Genomic DNA, 24,230 nt, shown 5'->3' with positions numbered 1-24,230 from the left:
TGACGTATTCTTCAGCCGATTCATAATAATCATTGTTTTTGATAACCTTCAAAAATCGACCGTTCTGAACGTTGTTTGTTATTTATGTGAAATTTAATCATTTTGGTGGATTTTTTATTATCACAACATACCTAGTGCAGCTTTAGTAGAACGAAAACCGATTGCGATTTCATAGATAAATTAAAAAAATATTGCATGTACAAGATGTCCACTTTATAAAATGAAGAATCCTTACTGCAATATCGTTCAATGTGATTGAAAAAGTTAATCGATTTCTAAAAGTTCTTGAGTCTTCATTGATAATTAATAATAAAAAAAACCTTTCAACCTTTTCATTTTTTAATGAAATTTTAAAGAAACATTAAAAAAAATCGATCGATGTTACCCGGGATTACGGTAAGTGTTTTTAGATTTTGCGATTCTACCCCATTACCCCGAATCCCTTTGCCCCGAATGCGATTAACCCGAACGCCACTACCCCGAACGACCTATCACCCCGAATGACATTACCTCGAATTCCAATATCATGGGGGATTGTCATCAATATCATCATATCAAGATAATTGTAAATTCGGGGAAATAGCATTCGGGGCGATGGAATTCTGGGTGATGGCATTCGGGGAAATGACCTTCGGGGTAATGGGGTAGAATCGATTGAACCAGGTTTAAGGCTTAAGCGGTGGTGAAGAAACCGCTTATAAGTGGATAAAATTGAGCATTTTTCTATTTAAATGAAAGAATTTCACGTCAACTACTCATACGAGAACAAGGCGAGCCGTTTTTACGAGGTGGGGCTTAGAACTTACATATTTTTCGTCCCATGTACTGTTTCTAATGACTTCCTTATCGACGGCTCCTACTGAGCTGCCCAGACAGATCGCCAAGATCGAACACTTCACTAGAATCTTCATTATTTCTTCATTATTGATTTCCAATTTTTCTGTTCACTTATTACAATCGTCTCGGCTTTCACTCGACGAATAATGGAACTAATTTTCTGTTGTTCATTTTTCAGTACTTCGTATTGCGTTTTACGGCCGAAATGGGTACACGGGAAAAAATTCTGTAGTAAAAATAACTATTTTAGCTGACTACGCCCATTCTTAAAACTACCATGGAAATTCAGACCAATTTACTATGTTTACGGTACACTCTACCGCATTATTGGTACATTTGATAGACATAATGATTCTAACTACAGACATGGTAAAATCAAGCGCATATAAGGTCTGCTGAAAATTGCCGGTGCGAGCGCTTAAGTTAATCCCCTAAAATGGTAGTTTTTACCGCACAATTTTTTTGCGTGTACTGGTTATTTTTCTCTCTGAATCAGTTGGGTCGCTCCACCGATGATAACAGTGCATTTTATCTTATCTTATCGAAATGTGGTAGGGTGCCGGTGTAATGAGTGGACTACCTAAGCTATAATAAATCATAACAAAATAACGAAAAGCCATAACATAGATCTTTTGGTGTCAACAGAAAGATTTCAACCTCTACTATATGGGAAAAATATAAAAAGAGTGATAAAACTAATTTTTTAACATAAAATCGCTTGAGCCACTATTGATACACGTGTTCCAGTAGTTGCGCTAGTGCTCCAGTAGTAGACGTTCGGGAATGATATAAGGAATTTTAAACAAAATGGTAAATTTTTACATAGGATTAACATTTTTCCCTCGGAACACCAATTAATATCTTTCGAATGAAGCATAAAGATCATCTCTAGGGCTTTTCTTCATTTTTATACATCCATTTTAAGAACTGCTTCCATCCGTTGATCCACTACTGGAACACGACGGCTACTACTGGTGCAAGGGAGCAATTTTTTTTGCATAAACTTAATTATTTATATGACTTTTTGATAGAATAAAAAGCTGAAATTTGGCAAATCGACTAAACTAGAGACGATCTATCCACCAAAAATAGCACATGTCGTTTTTATCGAAAAATGTTCGTTTTATTCCATAGTCCAATCTACTGGTACATTAAAACCATTGGTACCGGCACCCTATCTAATGTATGTTCGGTTCATATTGTCATTACTGGGAAAGATCTCCCACATCAAATTAGTGTCATGTTCTAAGAGTACTTTGTAGATGATGACGACGTTCGACTCAGCAGGCCATGATAATTTGATTTTGAATGTATTCATGGTTATACGCAGGATGCACACAGCCACGGTAAAAAGACACAAGGTATTATACTCCGAAAAATGACATTTGGCAGTGATGTCATTCGTATCGCAAACTCGAATGAATGCAAAAGAAAGCAAGGCCTGCTCTCCTTTACTATCCTCAAGGCCTCATGCTTGACGATAGGAATGACGACACATATTTTGATGGGAAAGCGTTGTTTACACGTGGGAATAGCCTACCTTGTTGTGTATATCGTGCACACGTAGTCTGTAGGGATTTGAATTCTAAAACTTGTAACCAACTCAGTTATTGGGTCGCCAAGTGGCTTGGTAGCTTAGTTGGTAAAGCACTCGTCTAGCATACAAGAGTCCTGGGTTCAAATCCCGTGGATTTGTTTCATAGTTTCACCCATAATTTGTCCATCTTTATCACGCGCAATGAGTTAATTAATTTAAGAAAGTATTATTTTTGTGATAAATCCACCTAGCAATGAGATAGAATTTTACTTTTTTTGCACAAGTGAAGATAAACTAATGGTGTCTTCTGCAAAGTTGTAGATAATTTGACTATATGAAAATTTGCTAAACATAGTTTAGCTCTATCTATTTAATTTTAATGTTTTATGGACGACCCTTTGAAACTAGTTTTTTGGTTATATTTTTTGTGTATGTTTGAGATTCAAATCAAATCAAAAATGTATCTCTTATATTTTTCGAATTATATGATATTTTATATTAAAATCGACTGTTTCACATTTCTTTAACATTTACAGGGGCGAATTGGGGCAAATTTTTTAGCATACACACTTAATTTATTTCACCGAGGCCGGCGAAATAATTTGCCGAGAACTCAACAGCTGAGATCTCGTCGAAAATTTCGGTAAAAGTTCGAAGTGCCGACTAAACTGCAAAATGAGAAGACCAGCTCAGCTGTCAAAATTTTACGAAGAGATCGGTAATCCGTTGCCGAAAATCTCGGCAGTTATCACCGAAATTCAGCAAAACATTTTTGTGTGTATTCGATGGAAGAATAATAAGAAGTAGAACTGAAAGTAATTATGGTGGTTGAATAATACATTTATTTTGCAATTTTTCACAGGAGAGTGATTCCAAGCAACAGCACCAAAATTTGGTAAATTTTTTAATTCATTTTTTTCTATTGAGCTGAAACTTTGCACAGTTTTCCAGTTCCATCTAAATCGTCATTTTCCGATATCAAATCTTCAAGTTGAGTCACGACTAACTTTTCAAAAGGGTGTATGTGAAAATGGTTCAAAAATATTCAAAAAGCTGCACAGCAAAAACGGTTCGTTCGATTGTCAGAAAACTAAAGAAACAAAGTTAGACAACTAAATAAAGATTCCAAAAAAAAAATACACACAGTAAAAAAAATTTTTTTTGCATTTAAAAAACATAATTTTTGACACAAAAACTCAAATATCTCAAAACCCTATCGGAATACCAACGTAATTTTTTGAGGGAAAACGGTCCATTATATTAGCTATCTACCATAAAAATTTGGTGATGGTAAACAAAAAAGTTATGACATTTCAAACATGTCACAATTTTCACATTTAGTAGAAAAAAATTTTTTTTTTCGGTGTAAATTATTACGGGAACCGCAGTTTGTTGCTGATTTTATTGTTAAGGGCCTTGCGTGAATTAAACAAGTCGTTTTCATGTATTCATTAGTATTATGTGTATTATATGTATAAATATTATGTATATGTATAAATATGATATGTATATGTATGTATGTATAAATTAAAATGAATTAACAGATTACACGAAAATATTTTTTTTTTTACCAGGATATTTTTTTAGAGTATGATCGATGAGTTTCTAAATGTTATATATAAACTTTAAAAGTTTTGGATTTGGGTATGCGTTATGAGATCATGAAAACATTTTATTAATACTTATTTATTTATTTATTGTTATTCAATTTTTTTACAATATCGAACACTTTTGCATTTTTTTTTTTTTTAATTTCTTTATTAGTATCATTCCAAACATTACATTCATTTCTTATATCTAGGTGTTCTGTGTTATTAGACAACACTATCATCCTAATTTGGTAAAACAAATTTAAGATTTAATTAACATTTTGTTAACAACATATTACATTTCATTTGCCGTAGCAGTTCAGTTTTTTTTTTTTTTTTTTTACAGGTGAGTTGATTTCACCTGCTTATAAGAGAAAAAAAAAGTTTTTAATATACTTAACCTAACTTAACCTAAACATATAACGCATTAATCGTGGCAATAGAAGATTGTAACGATTTTTGCCTGAAATTATTGATTATTTTAATTGACATTTGTTCCAATGTTTCAACATTGGATATTCTATGTAACTCATTGGTACTATACCAGGGAGGAAGCCTCAGAATCATTTTCAAAATTTTATTTTGAATTCTCTGCAGAGCTTTCTTCCTGGTATTACAACAGCTAGTCCATATTGGTACAGCATACAACATGGCTGGCCTGAAAATTTGGTTGAATATCAAAAGCTTGTTCTTAAGACAAAGTTTTGATTTTCTATTAATAAGGGGATAGAGACATTTTACATATTTATTACATTTGGCTTGAATGCCCTCAATGTGATTTTTGAAAGTTAAATTCTTATCTAGCATGAGCCCTAGATACTTAACTTCATCTGACCAATTTATTGGAACCCCTCTCATCGTGACAACATGTCTACTTGAAGGTTTCAAATAAAAATCTTTTGGTTTATGTGGGAATATTATTAGTTGAGTTTTGGAAGCATTAGGAGAAATTTTCCATTTTTGCAAGTATGAAGAAAAAATATCCAAACTTTTTTGCAATCGACTACAGATGACACGCAGGCTTCGTCCTTTGGCGGAGAGGCCTGTGTCATCCGCAAACAAAGATTTTTGACATCCCTGAGGTACCTCAGGTAAGTCAGATGTGAAAATATTGTATAATATTGGTCCCAAAATGCTGCCTTGAGGAACACCAGCTCTTACAGGAAGTCTTTCAGATCTGGAGTTCTGATAATTAACCTGAAGTGTACGATTTGACAGATAACTTTGAATTATTCTAACAATGTATGTTGGAAAATTAAATTTTTTCAATTTTACAATCAAACCTTCATGCCAAACACTGTCGAATGCTTTTTCTATGTCTAGAAGAGCAAGACCAGTAGAATAACCTTCAGATTTGTTGGAACGGATCAAATTTGTTACACGTAAAAGTTGATGAGTGGTCGAATGTCCATGGCGGAATCGACTTCATTGCAAATTGATTCGTTGGGGCCATCATTCTGTTCAAAATAACCTTTTCGAAAAGCTTACTGATGGAGGAAAGCAAACTGATTGGAGGATAGCTACAAGTTTCTGCAGGATTTTTGTCTGGTTTCAAAATTGGAACAACCTTAGCATTTTTCCATTTGTCAGGAAAATATACTAATTGAAAACATGTGTTAAATATATCAACTAAAAATGATAAGCTACTTTCAGGAAGTTTCTTGATGAGGATGTAGAAAATTCCATCATCGCCAGGAGCTTTCATATTTTTGAATTTTTTAATAATAGTTCTCACTTCTTCCAAATCAGTCTCCCATGCATTTTCGAAAACGTTCTCTTGATTGAGAATATTTTCGAAGTCCTGAGTAACTTGATTTTCAATTGGACTAGTAAGTCTTAAATTAAAATTGTGCGCGCTTTCAAACTGCATAACAAGTTTTTGAGCTTTTTCGCAATTAGTTAGCAACAATTTGTTTTCCTCTTTCAATGCCGGTATTGGCTTCTGAGGTTTTTTTTTCAAGATTTTAGATAATTTCCAAAAGGGCTTAGAGCCAGGGTCCAATTGATAAGTTTTATTTTCAAAATTTTTGTTTCTTAATTGAGCAAAACGTTTCTTGATTTCTTTCTGCAAATCCTGCCATATAATTTTCATAGCAGGATCACGAGTGCGTTTAAATTGCTTTCTCCTCACGTTTTTAAGAGGGATCAAGAGCTTAAGATCATCGTCTATAATCACGGATTCAAATTTTACTTCACATTTTGGAATTGCAATGCTTCTGGCTTCAACAATGGAATTTGTTAAAGTTTCAAGAGCATTATCAATATCTAGTTTAGTTTCTAAAGAAATGTTAACATCAAGATTTGAGTCAACATACGTTTCATATGTATTCCAGTCGGCTCGTAAATAATTAAAAGTGGAGCTGATAGGATTGAGAATCGCTTCATGGGATATTTGAAATGTAACAGGCACATGATCAGAATCAAAATCAGCATGAGTAACTAATTGGCTACAGAGATGACTAGAGTCGGTTAAGACCAAATCAATCGTAGAAGGATTTCTAGAAGAGGAAAAACATGTAGGGCTATCAGGGTATTGAATTGAGAAATATCCTGAAGAGCACTCATCAAATAAAATTCTGCCGTTGGAATTACTTTGAGAATTATTCCATGATCGATGTTTGGCTTAAAGTCACCAATGACAAAAATTTTTGACTTATTGCGAGTCAATTTTCGCAAGTCAGTTTGGAGCAAATTAACTTGCTGCCCAGAGCATTGAAAAAGCAAATAGGCAGCTATGAAAGTATATTTACCAAGCTGTGTTTCAACAGAAACACCACTCCCCCACATGCCCCATCAAGTCGATCATTACGATAAACAAAAAAGTTAGGATCTTTTTTTAGTTTGGTTCCAGGTTTTAAATAAGTTTCGGTAATAACTGCTATACGCACGTTATTAATCGTAAGAAAATTAAACAGCTCGTCCTCTTTACCATTCAGATAACGAGCATTCCAATTTAAAATATTTAAATTATTATTTGGATCCATTAGAAAAACGTAATCCAATAACAATTTGATTTGTAAATTTTACACCTACTTGGACTGCTTCGGTCATAGTGGTGGCTTTGAACATTGCATCAATCATTAGTTGCAATTGTTCAGTTAGAAAATTAAAATCAGAGGCAGACATATCACTTGAAGTGGGTACATCTGATGATTTCCAATTGGAATTTTCGGTAGACGAAGAAGCAGAGTAGGAATTACCTGTGGCGGTAGGGTTTTTTTTTCCATTTGATTTGAAACAAGTAGAATGAGTACTAGGGTGCGGCTTATTTTTCAAAAGTTCTCAAAACCAAAAATTCGTGTGCTCTACTGAATTCAAACCACATTAAAAGAGAAACCTCAAAATTTGAGCCAAAAATATTAACATTTAGAGGTGGCGCAAGCGTCTTGAAGTTGAATTTTCAGGTTATAAAAAATGACCTTCATTAAAGTACACATAACTTTGTTATTTTCCAACCGATTTTAAAACTTTTAGCATCAATACCTTCAAAATTAAATTTGTAAAAACTTTGTTGAACACCAAATTTGTCTAAAATCAAAACAAGTTCTAGTTAAAAGTAATTTATTCCAATTTTTTCCTCATTTTACTAAAAATTTCAACTTTGTTTGACCATAACCTCATGATTACTCAACCGATTCCAAATCTTTTTACATGCTTTTGGAGCTAATTTAATTGTTTTTAAACCATTCATATATCACATTTCACTAAAAAAATGTCTTGACCAAGTTATTCAGCAAAAACTGCACAAAAACATTATTTTATAACGAAAAATGCCAGTTTTGTCAAATCTTTGGCAGTTAAATATTGTCTCTTAAGCTGAAACTGATTTTTATCATTTGTTAAACCTTTGAGAAGGACTTTGCAACAATTTTTAAATAATTTTGAAACAAAATTATGTTTGCATATGATAAAAAATATATGCACTATTCAACTCGTAACTAAGGCAAGATGCTTTACATATTTAAGTTTTAAAGAAAAAATGCTGTTTTCGGCAAAAAAAACTTAAATTATCCAAAGAAATTTGATTTTTTCATTGAAAAATCATGTTTTTGGGTAGTTTTTGTTGAATATCTAAGTCAAACATATTTTTTAGAAAAAAATGTTGTATGTACAGTTTAAAAACAAATAAATTTGCTTCAAAAGTATGTAAAAAGATTTGGAATCGATTGAGTTTTAATGAAGTTATGGTCAAACAAAAATGATTTTTTTAGCAAAATGAGGAAAAATTTGGATATAAGTATTTTTAACTAAGACAAGTTTTGATTTTAGACAAATTTTGATGTTCTTACAATTTTTTATAAATTTAATTTAAAAGAAAATTGCTAACAAGTTTTGAAATCGGTTGAAAATAACGAGTTATGTTTAACTAACTGCAGGTCATTTTTTATAAACTTGAAAATTCACCCTTCAACTACGCTTGCGCCCCCTAATATGTTAATATTTTTGGCTCAGATTGAGGTTTCTCTTTTTTGTGATTTTATTCAAGTAGACACTACGAATTTTTCGGTTTTGAGAACTTCTTGAAAAATAAGCCGCACCTAAGAAAGTCACTCATAGTACGAACAGGGGAGGAGTTCAAATTACCTGCTACGTATATCAGTAAACGGATTTTCCGTGGGTGATACTTCGAAATTGAAAGATTCGAAACGGGCTCCCGACGGATTAAAATTTGTTTGTGAATGAGCATGATATGACTTCCTGATGGTATGATTCCTAATCAAGCGATCGTTAACTGAAAAATGAGCATTGTTCGATACTCTACAGGCAAATTCCGGAAACGACCGTTATCGTAACGGATATTATCTTTCATCTGCCTGGCACGAGCCTCAATGACTCTCTTGCGTGAAGGGCATTCTCAAAAGTTCGCTTTATGAGGGCCCTTGCAATTGGCGCATTCAAACTTTCTGGTATCTGCTTTCACTGGACAGACGTCCTTGGCGTGAGAAGAACCTCCGCAAATCATGCATTTAGCATCCATGCGACAATTTTTTGTACCATGACCCCACTTTTGGTACCGACGGCACTGAGTGGGGTTCTGGTAATTTCCTCCAGGTTTCTGGAAATGTTCCCATGTCACACGGACATCGAACATAAGTTTTGCTTTTTCTAAAGCTTTAATATTATTTAGTTCTTCTGTGTTAAAATGAACTAAATAATATTCTTGAGAAAGCCCTTTCCGAACAATGCCAGATTGGGTTCTCTTTTTCATAATGATTACTTGGACTGGGGAAAATCCAAGTATATCATTTATTCCATTTTTGATCTCTTCAGGTGACTTAAGTCACTTGAGAGACCTTTCAAGACAACTTTGAACAATCGTTCAATTTTGTCGTCATAAGTAAAAAATTTGTGCTTCTTCTCTTCAAGATGTCTGAGAAGAAGTTCACGATCTTTAAGAGTTTTCGGCAAAACGCGACAGTCTCCTTTCTTTGCGATTTGGAAGGAAACCTTGATTCCCCTAATGGAGTTCAAGATCTCCTGCCTAGATCCCCCAAATTCGGAACAATTGACCACGATAGGCGGCACTCTTTGCTTCCTCACTTGAATCAAAGAGCCTGGGCTAGAGGCTGCTTCGATTTGGCGTTCGGAAAATTTGTCTAGAGCATCGAACTGATTGCTCATTTCGATACAATTATTCATTTCACCCTTGGAAGAAACTTCGCATTCTGGGGAAGCGTCCTTTCTTCCATTCTTGCCACGTGTAGTGACAGTTTTAAAACCCACTTTTTTGGAAGGAAGTAGTGAATTCAGAGATTCACCCTTCCTTTTGTTAGTTGTTGATACCATGTTTAGTTAATAAACAAGAAAGACGTGACCTTCGAGAGGTTTTTTCCCAAGACGGTGTCTAAGAAGGATTACCACCGCTAGCTTTCACCAACGGGTCCAACGAAAAATCGGAGGCACGGGTCCAAACAAGGATCGTAAAGGGATCAATAGTCGAAAAAATAGTACTGAAAAGTACTGTTTAAGTAGCACTGAAAAGTACCGTTTTTAATTTTAGCACTGAAAAGTACTGCTTGTGTAGCACTGAAAAGTACTGTTTTATTGCTTTAGGTAGTTTTTAAGAAAACTTCCAAGAGCAGAGAGAATTCGTGTACGCACAGCACGAAGGTACGATGCGCACTGGCATTTTTAGACATTATGTAACCGACCAAGGCTAGAATATATCATTTGGTTTATTTTCTTGCATGGGACGAAAGCCGGAGCCTGGTTCCGGAAGTACTTTCCGGCTAGGAGCCGAGGCCAAGGAACACATATAAATTTGACTCGAAGTAATATATGCGGCTACTTGAACGTCATGAAATCAACTCAGAAAGCTAAAGCAAGACATCAACTCTCAATATTGTCAATTTTACCATATGGCCAGGATGGGTTGTAGGGTCACTTCCGATGAACCAGGAGACAAACATTGATGAACTCAAAACTAAGCACGCGACTGCTCATACTTCATGAAATCGTCTAAGCGTTCCTGTAAGAATATGATTCTTGCCTTTATGAACACTTTGGCCAGATTGCCAAACATTGACCGGAATTTGAGGTCACTTCCGGCGAATCAGGAACAAAAAACTTGGCATGCGACCGTTCAAACATCATATAATGACCTCAGCGTTGCTGTAAGAACGTACTTTTTTACATATTTATGTTTCGGTCAGATGAACAGACAATGGCAGGTTTAGAGTAAAGTGGGGCAAAAGTTCGAGTGGGGTAAGAGTTTCTTTTTGAGATTTCTAGCTCAATTCAAAACAAATCTTATAAATGTCATGGTGGTTCGAATGCTATTCAAGTAAGAGACTTTCATTCCAAATATCAGAAAAATCGATTGAGATTTGGAAAAGTTATTGCGATTTGTTGTTTTTCGACGTGAATATTGTAATTTTTGGTCAAACTTTCGATGCATGGAACCAATTGAAGATAAAATCTTTTCCAATATTTTATGTAAGGGCGTTTCTAGGCCCATCATAAAAATGCTTTGAGGTGTATTATTATTTGCATAAATGCTTGGAAACAATTTTTGGCCCATAGTGGGGCAAAAGTTCGAATCAGCGGGGCAAAAGTTCGACCCATGTATAAAATCACGGAAAAATCTGCAAATTGCCTAAAATCCACATATTATCTTCAAATTTAGTTGAATTAGTCTGATCGTGTGAAAATTTACTAAAATTTTACATTTCCACTTTGTTTTGCGAAAAACTGCTATTTTTGAGTATATTACAATTAACCCTGTTTTGGGCTATTTTTTGATGAAAATGTTGTGTGTATTTTTCGGCAAACTTAAGTTTACGGCTGGTGTAAAGTATGCCTGTCATAAAAGGAATGAAATTTTGTGTTTTAGCCAGCGAACTTTTGCCCCACACTAGATTCGAACTCTTGCCCCACCGGTGGGGCAAAAGTTCGAATAAGACAATCAATTTTGAAACTGTTATAACTAAAATGGGTAAATATTTTGACACAAGTTTGTTCAGCAAACTTATAGCCAATATGTTGAAGGTTCACTGTATGGTATTTGTTTTGTTTTAACTGCTATTGTTTTCCTGGAAACTTTGATTATACCACTAAGGTCGAACTTTTGCCCCACCTTACTCTATGAGGTTACTTCTGGTGATTCAGGGAACGAACATGAATAAAAGGTGTAAGCTAGTCACGAGTCAATCAATAAGGGGATTCACTTAACAGCGTAAATCGCTGCGTAAGTCATGCTATATCGACTATTTAAAAATTTCATATACCGACAATGAAACATTTCAAAATCTCGAAATTCAATGGTCTGTCAATCGAAGAGCGCTTTGAATCTCTAACAAATGTCAATAAAAACTCAAAACGAACAAATATTTTTCAATTGACACTTATATTGAGCTGTTCGGTTATCCAATCATACAAGAGTCCTGGGTTCTAATCCCAGCCAAGCACGTGGATTTTTTTCATAATTTCACCCATAATTTGTCCATCTTTACCACGCGTAATGAGTTAATTAATTTAATAACCATGCGGATTGGATAACCGAACAGCTCAATATAAGTGTCAATTTATATTAGAGTGTTACTGCCTCTCTGTAGTAGTCATGTCGTCACTTGAGTGAGAACGACACGTTGATAGCCTTCCCACATCTTTACTCTTCCACAATACAGTTGTTATGGAAGCGATGTAGGTACCGTTTTGATTCATATTACGGACACTCTACTTTGTATGGGAAACATTTCACACGAAATGTTTCAATTTTTGCCGTTCAAAAGTTCTCAATTTCGAGGCTCTTTTTAGTAAGAATTTTCCATAAATATCTTCGAAAATTTATAATGCCCCACCACCTTGGATGTCTATTTAGTGGTTTGACGATTTCAATTGATGATTTGACTGTTCCATTAATGATTATCATGAGCTGTCCGGAATTCGATTCAAAGTGTCCGGAATATGAGGCAAAAGTGAGGAAGCGTCCGGAATAAGAATCATGCAAAGGCCACACATTTTGATTGATTTAAAATCATTCAAGTTGCCGAAGTGTATTTTTTACCCACCATTCGAAAAAAAAGGGCTTCCTACGCTCGATAACGCTAAGGTATCATACATAATGATTTATTTTGTATGCTCTATGCTGGGTTATACTTCACTGAGTCCTTAAGTGTCCGTAATATGAATCAAAACGGTACAATAGGCAAACAGTTTCAACACTAAATAAATCGCACTCGCTCGTTCCGCATGTGTAGGTACATTAGATGGATAGATATTGGTTATGAAAGGGGTCCGCGTGGTCTGTAGGGATTTTAATTCTAAACTTGTAACCAACTCAGTTATTGGGTCACCAAGTGGCTCGGTAGCTTAGTTGGAAAAGCGCTCGTCTAGCATACAAGAGTCCTGGGTTCAAATCCCAGCCGAGCACGTGGATTTTTTTTCATAATTTCACCCATAATTTGTCCATCTTTACCACGCGTAATGAGTTAGTTAATTAAATATTTTTCATTTTTTTTTCTCTTGAACGGTTGGAAAAAAATCTGAGAACTAAAGAAAGGACGACACAAAACTGAGGCAAATAATGGTAACTAATAAAGGAAGCTGAGAAAATTGGCAATGTAAACAGAACATCACAATGTGGGACAATCATTATCTAATAGTTTCCCATTAACATTGGTCTTGAGATTTGAACGCAGTTTAACCCGTTTAACCGCGAACATAGAACCTCATAGTATATGGGATTTGAACTAGGTTTGGTTTTACATTTATCTATAAAGTTGTGTGGTTCTTCACGATTTAAAAACAAATTTGAAATCTAATCTAATCAGGACGGGTAGCGTTTAAAGGAAAAAAAAGAGCACATTGGGCTGCCTCTTCCCCACAGAGTAATAGGTGCCCGACGGCAGTGATTACTTCGGGAAACGCATTTGATCAAATCATGCTACACATCAAACTTAATCTTTTTTGAAAACATTTTGATTAGCCAGCAGCTTACACTTGTTTGGGTAATTTGCCTCCGTCTGAAAAAAAGGCGAAATGGTGAGTGCTTGTATTTTAATTATTTAAATTACCAAATTGATCCTGAGAAAAATCAAATCTATTTTAGCGTTAGCGTAGTTACGGTATACTTCGTAGATTGGATACTAGCAACATTCATGTTTCTTTTTATTAATCTCATCCTGACTACTTTCAGGAACAAGGCAGGGGAGTATACCTTGTTCAAATCATAAACAAGAATACTAAAAGCATGAATATCACTATTTCCGGCCACGCCCATCTTTACCGTAACTTGGGATAGGGGAAGGAAATGTTGATGTAGCACTTACTTAATGAGAGGCCACCGACTCAGCGACACCCTCATAAGTGCTACGGAGTTGGAGGTTTGGGAAGGTATATTGTCAGGATTCGCCTAGAAAGCTGGTGATAGACCATAAACATTTGTTGTTTAAGTGTTTTCAATTTAATCTTTTGAATGCCGGCAATCACAAGAGAAAACAATAGTTTATTTATAGTATAACTAGTATTTCGCGAAATGCTTGTCGATTCTGCAGTAATATTTTTGCTCAATAGCCAGTAAAAAGCAAAACCGATCCGTCCAGAGTCATCGGATTGTATAAAATAACGATACGCGTAAAAAAAATCTCCGGTGACAAAAACACGCGCGAAACCGTGAGCAAAATCTATCGGACGACGCACAAGAGTTGCTTCTAGGAACTATTGCAGAGATTTATCAAGACATTTTAGTAATGTATTTAAGTATTATTTCATAGAATCATCCAAGTTATACAAGGATTCTTACAAGGACTTTTTAAAATCTGTTTCTCGTGTTTTTTTAAGAATTCGTAAAAAAGCAAACAGATACTTATATGATTTTTTCTTGAGATTGCTACAATTGTTGAAATTATCCCAGGCAACAAGATATCTGTCAAGATTATTTTCATTGGTTTCTCCTCCAGAACTCCTCCAGAATTCCTTCAACAATGGGTAGCCTTAGGGCAACTTCACCGGTGGACCAAATTGTTGAACCATGTTATAAATTGGAGCTTGCACCGGTGTTGCAAATATTGTTCCAGTTTTATTTTATACCAATTTTCTGGTTTATTTTTTGGAACAGGCTTACTGCCTGGTTCATTTTTGTTCGCATTTGGGCCAAGATTTGAACTGTTCCTAAACTGGTTCTATAATTGTTTGTTTATCAGTTCGGATTTTTTCACGCTGATACTGCCACCGTCTCTAGTTCCTAGTAATTTGAGGTAAGAAAAAACGGGAACAATATTCCATAGCAGCTGTTTTTAAACAATATTAATTCCTCTTCCAGCGATTCTTCTGGCAATTAATTCGGCTATTCTTTCGAAGAATCCTTCAGCAACTCATAGGAATCATCAGGGTATTTCTCCGGGAAATTCTTTAGGAATTCGTCCAAGGATTCCACCACGAATTTTAACATGAATATATTTAAATACTCCACAATGAAGTCCGCCTACAGATATCTCCAGAAGCTCTTTTAGGAATTCTTTTGAAGTTCCTCCTATTTGTCCAACAGAATTTCCAACAGGAACTCCTCTTGGGGTTTCTTTCAGGCATTCATCCGGGAGTTTGCTTCAGGAATACTTCCGGGAATTTGCTGCAGGAATTTCTCTGGGGATTTGCTCCAGGAATCTCTTCGGGTATGTATGTCCAGAAGATCCTCTAGGGACTTCGTCTAAAAAATTATTTCGGATGTTCCTGCGAAAGAATTTATCAAAATATTTATTCCAGGAATATCTTTGAGGATTTACACCAGGAATTTCTCCAGAGATGTCATCCAGGAATTTCTCCGGACATTTCTCCCAGGATTTCCTCTGAGTATTTCATCCAGTAATTAATTAACAAACTCCTCCGGGGATTTTCTCCAGAAATTATTTTGTCAATTTTTCCAGAGAATTTTTTAAAAGATTTTCTCCAAGAAGTTCTTTGGAGATTCACTCCAGGAATTCCTCCAAGGATTTCAAGGATTACTCCGGGGATATATCCCAACATTTATTTCAGGGATTTTCTCCAGGAATTCCTCCAGGGATTTACTTCAGGAATTCCTCCAGAAAATTTTCCGAAGATTTCCATCAGATTTTTTTCCGGGATTTTGCTACAGGAATTTCCACCAGGAATTTTTCCGGAGATTTTTCCCTAGAATGCCTCCAGGAATTCTTTTGGAGCTCCAACGGGAATTGATTCAGGTTTTCTCCATAGCTCGTCCTGGATTTTTTTATATCTCCAAGAATTCTCCAGAGTTCCTCAAGTACAGTCAAGCGTCCCTGAGTCGATATCTGAAAGGACCACCTAGTCATGGAACAGAAATGCTTTGGAAAGTTGTATGAGAGGACCATCATATAAACCATGAAATGATTGTTTTTGTATGGTTTCATGTGTCGATATGGAATAATGGAAAGTCAACTCATGGGGGTTTCACTGTGATTCCTCGGAAATGCTCCAGAGCTCCTCTATGAGTTCTTCTGAAGTTGTTCGAAAAAAAGTTATGTATAATGTTTTTATAGTGTATGGATCGTGAAAATTACAGCTAAATTGTTTTATAAATGCTAGCATCTTGTTTGCCTTGTTGATAATTGTATTATAGTGATCTATAAAAGTAACTTTGGAATCTAAAATCACTCCTAAATCTCTTATTCTTACGCATTTTTCTACTAGTTGAGTCCCTAGGTAGACTGTTGTGTTAGGTATACTACGCTTTCTACTGAAGGATATAGAATTACATTTTTTCACGTTCAATTGGAGAAGGCTTTTGTTGCACCATTTGTAAAACATATCAATTTCATTTTGAAAAGTATGTATATCTTCTTCGTTTGCTATTTCAAGAAACAGTTTCATGTCATCAGCATATATGGGAGCTTTCACTTTTTAAGAATGAAGGAAATATCGTTAACGTATAAAATAAAGAATAATGGCCCTAAATGAGACCCTTGAGGAACTCCCGATGTTACTTTAATTGGAATAGATTTTACTTCTTTGTATCTAACTATTTGTTGACGATTAGTAAGATAAGACTCTACCCATTTAAGAAGGTCCGGTTGAAATCCTATTTTTTTAATATTCAAAAAGTAAAAATAAGTAGTTTTGTTGAAGCCACTTGACATTAGCTGTGACGACGAACGGAACTATGACAAATATATTTACTTCTATAGGAATTAAAATTATTTTGCCGGACATGCCAACAGCACACGAATATCCGGTAAGTTGGGGAATAATCCATACAAAATACAAATTATATACTTTTCACCACTAACACAGCGTAACAAAAATGACATGTTTGCGTGTCTCAAGAACCAAATTATGTGTCTCTAGTAGATTTGGGGCTGCTGAATCTGATGCCGTTCTCAGAAATGTTCCAGCACGTCACAATTTTTAGCTACAGGTCGCCAAAGTTGTACAAAACACTGCTTTTATTAATGTTTACATGAAATTTAAAGTACAATTTATCATACTTTTTTGTAATCTAATCCACCAAACATGCAAAATAGAACTTGAATTTTCATTTAAGACATAATTTGATTGAAATTGCGCGATTAAATTTCGATTAAACCGATTTTTTCAACATGCTTGCAGTCTCCATATAAAATTCTTCGTTTCTTCTATATGGCAAAATACAAAAATTCTCTAAACCATCAAAAAATAACTTTTCCGTATCGAAAGTAATACAAACTATGATGATAAGTATTGTTATACACATAAAGTTTGAATTCAGTGGCAAATTAAGCCAATATATTACCTTACAAGCTGGGAAACTTGCATGCAAGTTGGCTGAAATAGTCATTTTTTGCATTTTCAACAGTCAATATCTCAAAAACTGGACGTGCTATGATATTTCTGAAAACGGCAATGGATTCAGCAACCCTTAATTAAGTGAATAGCGGTATTTTGGTGCAGGAGACAAAAACGTGTTCCGCAGTGTAATTGAAATATAGTTCGTTGAATTGTTTTTATATTGTACAACAATACACGAATTGCTAATCAAGACAATACATGAACAGTATATCGTATTGTTTTTTCAAAATATATGTATGAGAAAATATCTATATTTGTATTGTTACGATACTTAACAACCCATACATTATATTGCAAAAATCTCATATACCATACAGTGAACTGTTCAAAGCAATATATTGTACTGTAATTGTATTTTCATTTTACAATATACTGAATTGTATTTCCCATGTATTGAATGGTACTGTTACAATACGTTATATGGTTTTGAACTATTTAATTTTTAGAGTTAGTTTTGCATAGAAATATTCACACTGTTTAAAGATGGAAATTTCGGTGCTAAACAATCCACTGGTTCTATGCCTGTATGTTAACTTCGAATGTTTAAAATGTTATGTAAGCTTAAGTATGAACTACCATTTTTGATATCATACAGCATAGCAAATATAGTTTTTTGCTAATAAAACCATTTATTCTCAAATAATGTGCTTATTGCTATGGAAATTGCCTACTTTTAGGCGTATTAGGCAAATTTTCAAAGTTTAAAATTGCCAAAAAATGATTAAATACTCGAGTTGACATGATTTTCAGATTCACGTGACCCAAATTTAGTAGATAGAGAAATGTTTCATTTTTTACCCTGCTTTGCCATATAAGAATCAATCGCCCCAGAGTGCCATTTTAATTTTTTGATATTAAAACTATTTTTATGATGTGTTAAATATTATTTCAAGGGAAGTCGATCACATGAACTGATAAAGATAAATTTATTAAAAAATGAAAAAAATATTCGACAATATTTAAATTCCAAACGATAACGTAGCAAAAGATTGTAAAATAGTGATCAAGTTGCCCCGGATTACGGTACATACGCTTAAAAATCAAGTGATTTTGCATCAGTGGGATGTACATAAAAGAAGAGGTCCGAATGGTGCAAATTTGTATCAGATTTTTGATCTGATTCATGCCACACATAATTGCTGCAAATGATATAAGCTACGTAACTGCCATTTTGACTATCACTGCAAACCATTCCGTTGTAAAAATATATAAGCAGGTATGTTCAGTTTAGCAAAATGAACGAATTCTTACACTCAGAAATACATTCAGTCATTAATGCATATTTTTCATGCAAAATGCAGGATTGCCTGGGTTCATTCATAAAATATTTAAAATGCGAGAAGACAGAGTAAACTTTATGCAATTTAGTTTACCAATGGCAATTTTTTTAGTTCTTTTTAATCTAAAACGTAGATTTGTCAGCCATTAAAAAATGCATAGTTTTTATGCTTTTTATGACTTTTTGAGCTGCTTCAGAATGGTGATTATTGCGATTGTTAAAAATTAAAAAAATAATATAACAGCTCATTACGTTGAGCCGATCATGAGTCATACTGTATTTTTTAATGATTTCATACACATAGGGTGCAGAACCACTTTTGCACTTCCATAATTCACTTTGGCATGGGGTTTTTTCCTCGGCCGAATTGTTTGAAACTTTGCAATAAAGAGCTCTTCAGTACGACGCATATCGAGGCCAAAAATTAGCGATGTAGCATTCAAAAAACACCACTGCCGAAGTGAATCAAAAGTGCCAAGAATAGGATCCGGCTCCCTACACTAAAAAACACAAAACAAATTACCAAAATTGGGTCCTAAAATTTTTAATGAAATCTTGTTTTTATTTAATAACACGAAAAAGCATGTTACTGTAACTACTTTAGCAATTTTTCCCGCTCAAATGATGGCTATATCATGTTTGAATTTTAATTTAAAAATTTGGTCCACAAATGAACCTTGACACTTTTGATCATGTTTGACGTTCGCTTAGTCGACAAAAACACCACAGGGGTTTTAGTTCGACCACTGGGGTTGTACCTATCTGACATTTCGTAAGGGACACGGAAAACAAAATACACCCAAAATTTGAGTTTAAGCCAAAGGATGTGACAAAATCTAATAAAATGTTTTTTGGGCTTAAACCAACGGAAAACATTAGAAAATTGAGTAAACACGTGTTTTTGGCCTAAACTTAAGCGTTTGGCACTAAAATTGGGACAAGGCTTTAGGACCCTATTGCCATAATTTCATTTGAGGTTGCAATCAGCAGTACTTTTTTTACAACTACTTGGCTGGTGGATCATGAGCATACGGTTGTGAAATTCCAGATGGAAGCATAATCCCGGCAAGTCCTCCATTGAACAGGTGGCAGCGCTAGTCTATGTGATGTTCATAATCTCTCGTAAAGTATGTAGCGGATTGGCGGAGCGGCGGTTGGAAATAATTTCAATCTGCTTCGAACATCCTGACTGAAACGTGATTTCTGGAAAATAAGTAGTTTCGTTGATAAAGGATTTTAAGAAGATGAATTTGATTATCTTTCTTGCCATTTTGCTTGTTATTTTATGGCGCATGTCAACCAGATAAACGTTTCTGTGGTAGGAATGTTCTCGCGGCAACCTGTAATCGAACCAAGGAGTTTGCGATCGTTAGGCCCGTGCGTACACCACGCGCCTACCGACGCCTATTGGTACACATTATTTTTTTACCTCATTTATTGTTTTCGCTTCTCACATTTGTCCAACATCCATATTATTTTTTCTCGTGTAGATTTCGTGATTTTTTTTCTCTAGATTTCTTTTTATCCTCATTTTCTAGTTTTTTCAACTCAGACATTTAAACATTTTTTTTCTCAAAACCATCGCATAGCATTTTTTTCATATTCTCTACATATATTTTTTATTAAAAAAAAAAACACAAATATGGAAGCTCCTGGCGATGATGGAATTTTCTACATCCTCATCAAGAAACTTCCAGAAAGTAGCTTCCCAAGTAACCACAAGCATTAAGGTATTACCGTATTTTAACTTTAATTTACCTAGTGAAATGCATCATTGCTTTTATTCTGCAATATGCGTGCAATAATGCTTTAATTCGATTTTATGAATGCAATGAAGCATTGCTTTATTGTAGCAATGAAATGTGCATCAATGGGTTATATACGGTCACCGTTCAATGCATAATTGCCTCATCTTACTCAATGCTTCATCGCATAAAAAACGGCAAGTCTTCAATGCAGTATTTAACGTCGATCCTGCATTTACTCAGGCAAATAGCCTATAGAAACACTAAAATATCCCTTATAAAAATTCGCCACAAGATGATGAAATTTGTAGATTTGTCTTATGAGAAACCAGAATTTGAAAACAAAAAAAAGTTGCAACAACCTGGAATTGAACCAAAAACCTTTCGATTGATAGGCTCGTGCGTACACCACAAGTCAATCGACGGCGCAATGTGGCAAGATGCTAAAACGATACAAAAAGCGTGAAGATGAGCAACCGTTTTAGCCCCACACAATCAAAACAAAACCAAATCTCAACAGCAAAAGAGCGACAGCCGCGTTAAACTTGGAAGTACAACAGTCGTGTCCACCAACTTATTGCGCACTTCATCCCAAATTGAACTAACACGAAATTTGTAGAGTTCAGAGAAAGTATGATAAGAATGCACACTTGCAACTGATAATCTCAACGTAGTCGGTGCAATTGTTCCTTGAATCACAAGGAATAAGTGCAAATAAACCATTATCATGATTCGACGTAACCCTGCTATCACACTTTGAGGGAGCTTACACACTTGTGATGGTCCAACTTCTTGTGAAATCGACAATATTTACCACTGGCAACGAATCGATAGCATCACAAATAATTTGGGTTCGAATTCCAGCAAAGGAAGGGAATCAAAACACATATGAATCATACCAAAAAAAAAAAGTGGACGGGCAAATAAGTTCGTAAGCAACGCTGACCTGTCATCCATTTTTGGGTTTCTATTTTTGATCTTCAAATAGGGTCGATGTACCAATAGCCGCATAGCTAAGAACAAAAATTCGTATAAAATCGAAAAATAACGCTAGCGTCATTATTTTTACATCATCTGAAAGCTTTTTATCTTGGTTTTGTGGGAAAAATATGAAAACTACGAAAACTCAAAAGTTTGTATTTAATATCGCGTGTGCCACTATAGGAATACATGTGCCTATAGTAGCACTATTTCTAATTTCTGTTCCTATAGTAGCACTAGCATCACGGCGTTGGTGAAATACTTATCAAAACCGTATATTTACAAATCTTTTACATTTTTCATACAAAGTGTGGATCAAAAGCTTTCGTTTGATGTAAAAAAAGTTCTTAATTCATCAATTATTTCGTATACTAAAAAATAGTTTCTCTCAGTAGTGCTACTATAGGAACAATAGGTTTACTATAGGCGCAAGGGAGCTCAAATTTTAAGCAAAACTAATTATTTCGATCATTTTTTGAACAATATCAATCTGTGTATCAATGGTACTTAGATAAATAGCTCCTGACCTTCATGTCAAAAAATGTTTTGAAAAGATTTATAGCAAAACGGTCGTAAAAACCCACTAGTGCCACTATAGGGGACTGTCCACTAAGGGAACACCGACCCTAATGGTTTCCTTCATGCATTAAATACACTTTGGCTAAAGCTTTTATACGATACAGACAGTAACTATACTTTAGCAGTTGCCAACATAGAGCTAGGAAATGTAGCCGTATGTATACTTTAATAGCGCCCTTTTCCACTTTAATACTGCATTAATAAGACATGTAGTGCAGTATGACTTTATATGCCATATTCTATAGTAGCATATAAAGTGATATTGATACAACTATATACAGCTGTACGGTTACTTGGGTTATCATTTTTAGTTGATATATTCATCAAATGTTTTCAATTAGCATATTTTCCTGACAAATGGAGAAATGCTAAGGTTGTTCCAATTTTAAAACCAGACAAAAATCCTGCAGAAGCTTCTAGCTATCGTCCAATCAGTTTGCTTTCCTCCATCAGTAAACTTTTTGAAAAGGTTATTTTGAACAGAATGATGGCCCACATCAACGAAAATTCAATTTTTGCCAATGAACAGTTCGGATTCCGCCATGGTCATTCGACCACTCATCAACTTTTACGTGTAACAAATTTGATCCGTTCCAACAAATCTGAAGGCTATTCTACTGGTCTTGCTCTTCTAGACATAGAAAAGGCATTCGACAGTGTTTGGCATGAAGGTTTGATTGTAAAATTAAAAAAACTTTAATTTTCCAACATACATTGTTGGAATAATTCAAAGTTATCTGTCAAATCGTACACTTCAGGTTAACCCGTTAACGCCCAATGTATCTCACAATTGGAATTTAGCTCCATTTTTGTTATTCATAGTCGTATTCCCATAAATTAAACCTTATTTCACCAAAAAAAAATCAAGTCTATGGTGGGGATCCAAAAAAAATCTTGAAAGTGTGTCGTCCATATCTAGCTGTTCTATAAGTTTATTTTCGAGATTAATCAAATATATTTTGATGCTCTTCGACCCATTACAATGTGAACAAGTTGAAAAAAAAAACTGCAGGTGAGGGGTGATTCATAAATTACGTCACGTACAGAAGGGGAAGGAGGGGATTACAAGGAAACGTGACTACTTATACAAACATTGAAATACATACAAAAAGTGTGATACAGAGGAAAATTGAGGATGATGAATATGGCAAAACTTTGCGTGACGTAATTTATGGACGTACCCTGATAAATAAATTGTAACACAAAGAATAAAAATTTCAGAGGCGATAGATGCATGCCAGAACCAGTGATGGAAAGTGGCGAACACTTCTTCTGAACTGGAACAAAAACAAAACCAAACGCTCCCGAGCGTCAGAGCGCTGGTTCACTCGCATCTGTCGGCTCCCGAGTAACTGAAGCTAAAAGTGATTCGCGAACGTGATCGGAGCTGTTCAGAGGCATATTGTGCTTTTGGGAAAAAAAAGCTTCTTCCCCTCCGATATTTATGGTTTTCAAAGGCATTTGACTACAAACTAGTGGTTTACTGTCGATATGATGGTTATACAATAAATTCGTCTGTCAAAACCATAATAAATCACACTTTGCTCGGTTACTCGCGAGTAAACGCTCCCGAGCTTGTTGCTACTTCTTTTGACATGTTCTCCCGAGTAGACGGGTGCGGACTTACTCACACCTAGCCAGTTCCCGAGTCTGTGATGTTTGTTGTGCGTTGGTATACACTCGTGAGCTGCTTCGTGATGCGAACTTTTCCAGCACTGGCCAGAACTAAATCATTTAGTGACTTCAATTCAATTTTCTGCTCGACCACGTAAGTAAGATACAGACATACATACATTTCCGTACATATAGATGTACATGTACAATTATGCACACTTACACCCTTTATACCAAAAACAAAATCTTACGTCAAATATTTTGATTGTAAAAAAAAACTACAGATGTTTCAGAATAGTTTTCAAAAAGATTCTATAAAACTCGCCAGCTGATAATGAAAACATAACTATCAAAATATTTTTTCTGGGTCGATTTATTAGTATACAATGCTGCTCGGATCTGACAGCGATCAAAATATATATTTGGCAATATCAGAATTTCGTTAGTGCTAACCAAAGGTTAGTCCTTCAGTCAAATGACAGTCAAATATTGGACTCCAACTATTACATGCTTTACAGACGTGAATATTTGAAGCCAACATTATCCGTCTATAACGTTGAAGTTACTGCATCACTATTGCATATGGTCTTATCCACCGATAGAACCGAATCCACGCGGTTCAAAATTTTTGACACTGGAGAGGGCCAGAATACCTGGGGAACATACGGAAGCGTGCCCGCTCAAATGTCACAATTATTGGACATAGTGAGTTCAGCAAGGAAGGCTCTTTACTGCTACCTCAACGTGTCGCTGGTTCTAAAAAGTAAACAATCATACAAAATTACGACCAAACAATAGTGAAGGCGTAA

General features: G+C 35.0%; 1 protein-coding gene across 2 annotated transcripts in view; it reads right to left on the bottom strand.

The window, feature by feature from the left end:
- LOC5574205 (leucine-rich repeat neuronal protein 3) overlaps positions 1 to 24,230 on the bottom strand; it is a 43,773-nt gene that overhangs the window by 7,645 nt on the left and 11,898 nt on the right. Inside the window, exon 1 of one of the 2 annotated variants that reach the window (XM_001661212.2) lies at positions 807 to 1,040. The exons of the other annotated variant lie outside the window; for it this stretch is intronic. Within the exon in view, the coding sequence (XP_001661262.1) occupies positions 807 to 911 (105 nt within the window). The 5' untranslated portion in view covers positions 912 to 1,040. Of the gene's footprint in view, positions 1 to 806; positions 1,041 to 24,230 lie in introns of those variants that run through there. 2 annotated transcript variants of the gene reach the window in all.

The sequence above is a fragment of the Aedes aegypti genome, chromosome 3 (genome assembly GCF_002204515.2).
Source record: "Aedes aegypti strain LVP_AGWG chromosome 3, AaegL5.0 Primary Assembly, whole genome shotgun sequence".
Lineage (NCBI taxonomy): Eukaryota > Metazoa > Arthropoda > Insecta > Diptera > Culicidae > Aedes > Aedes aegypti.
The sequence above is the reverse complement of the archived record's forward strand: the minus strand, read 5'-3'. Positions and strand labels throughout refer to the sequence as shown.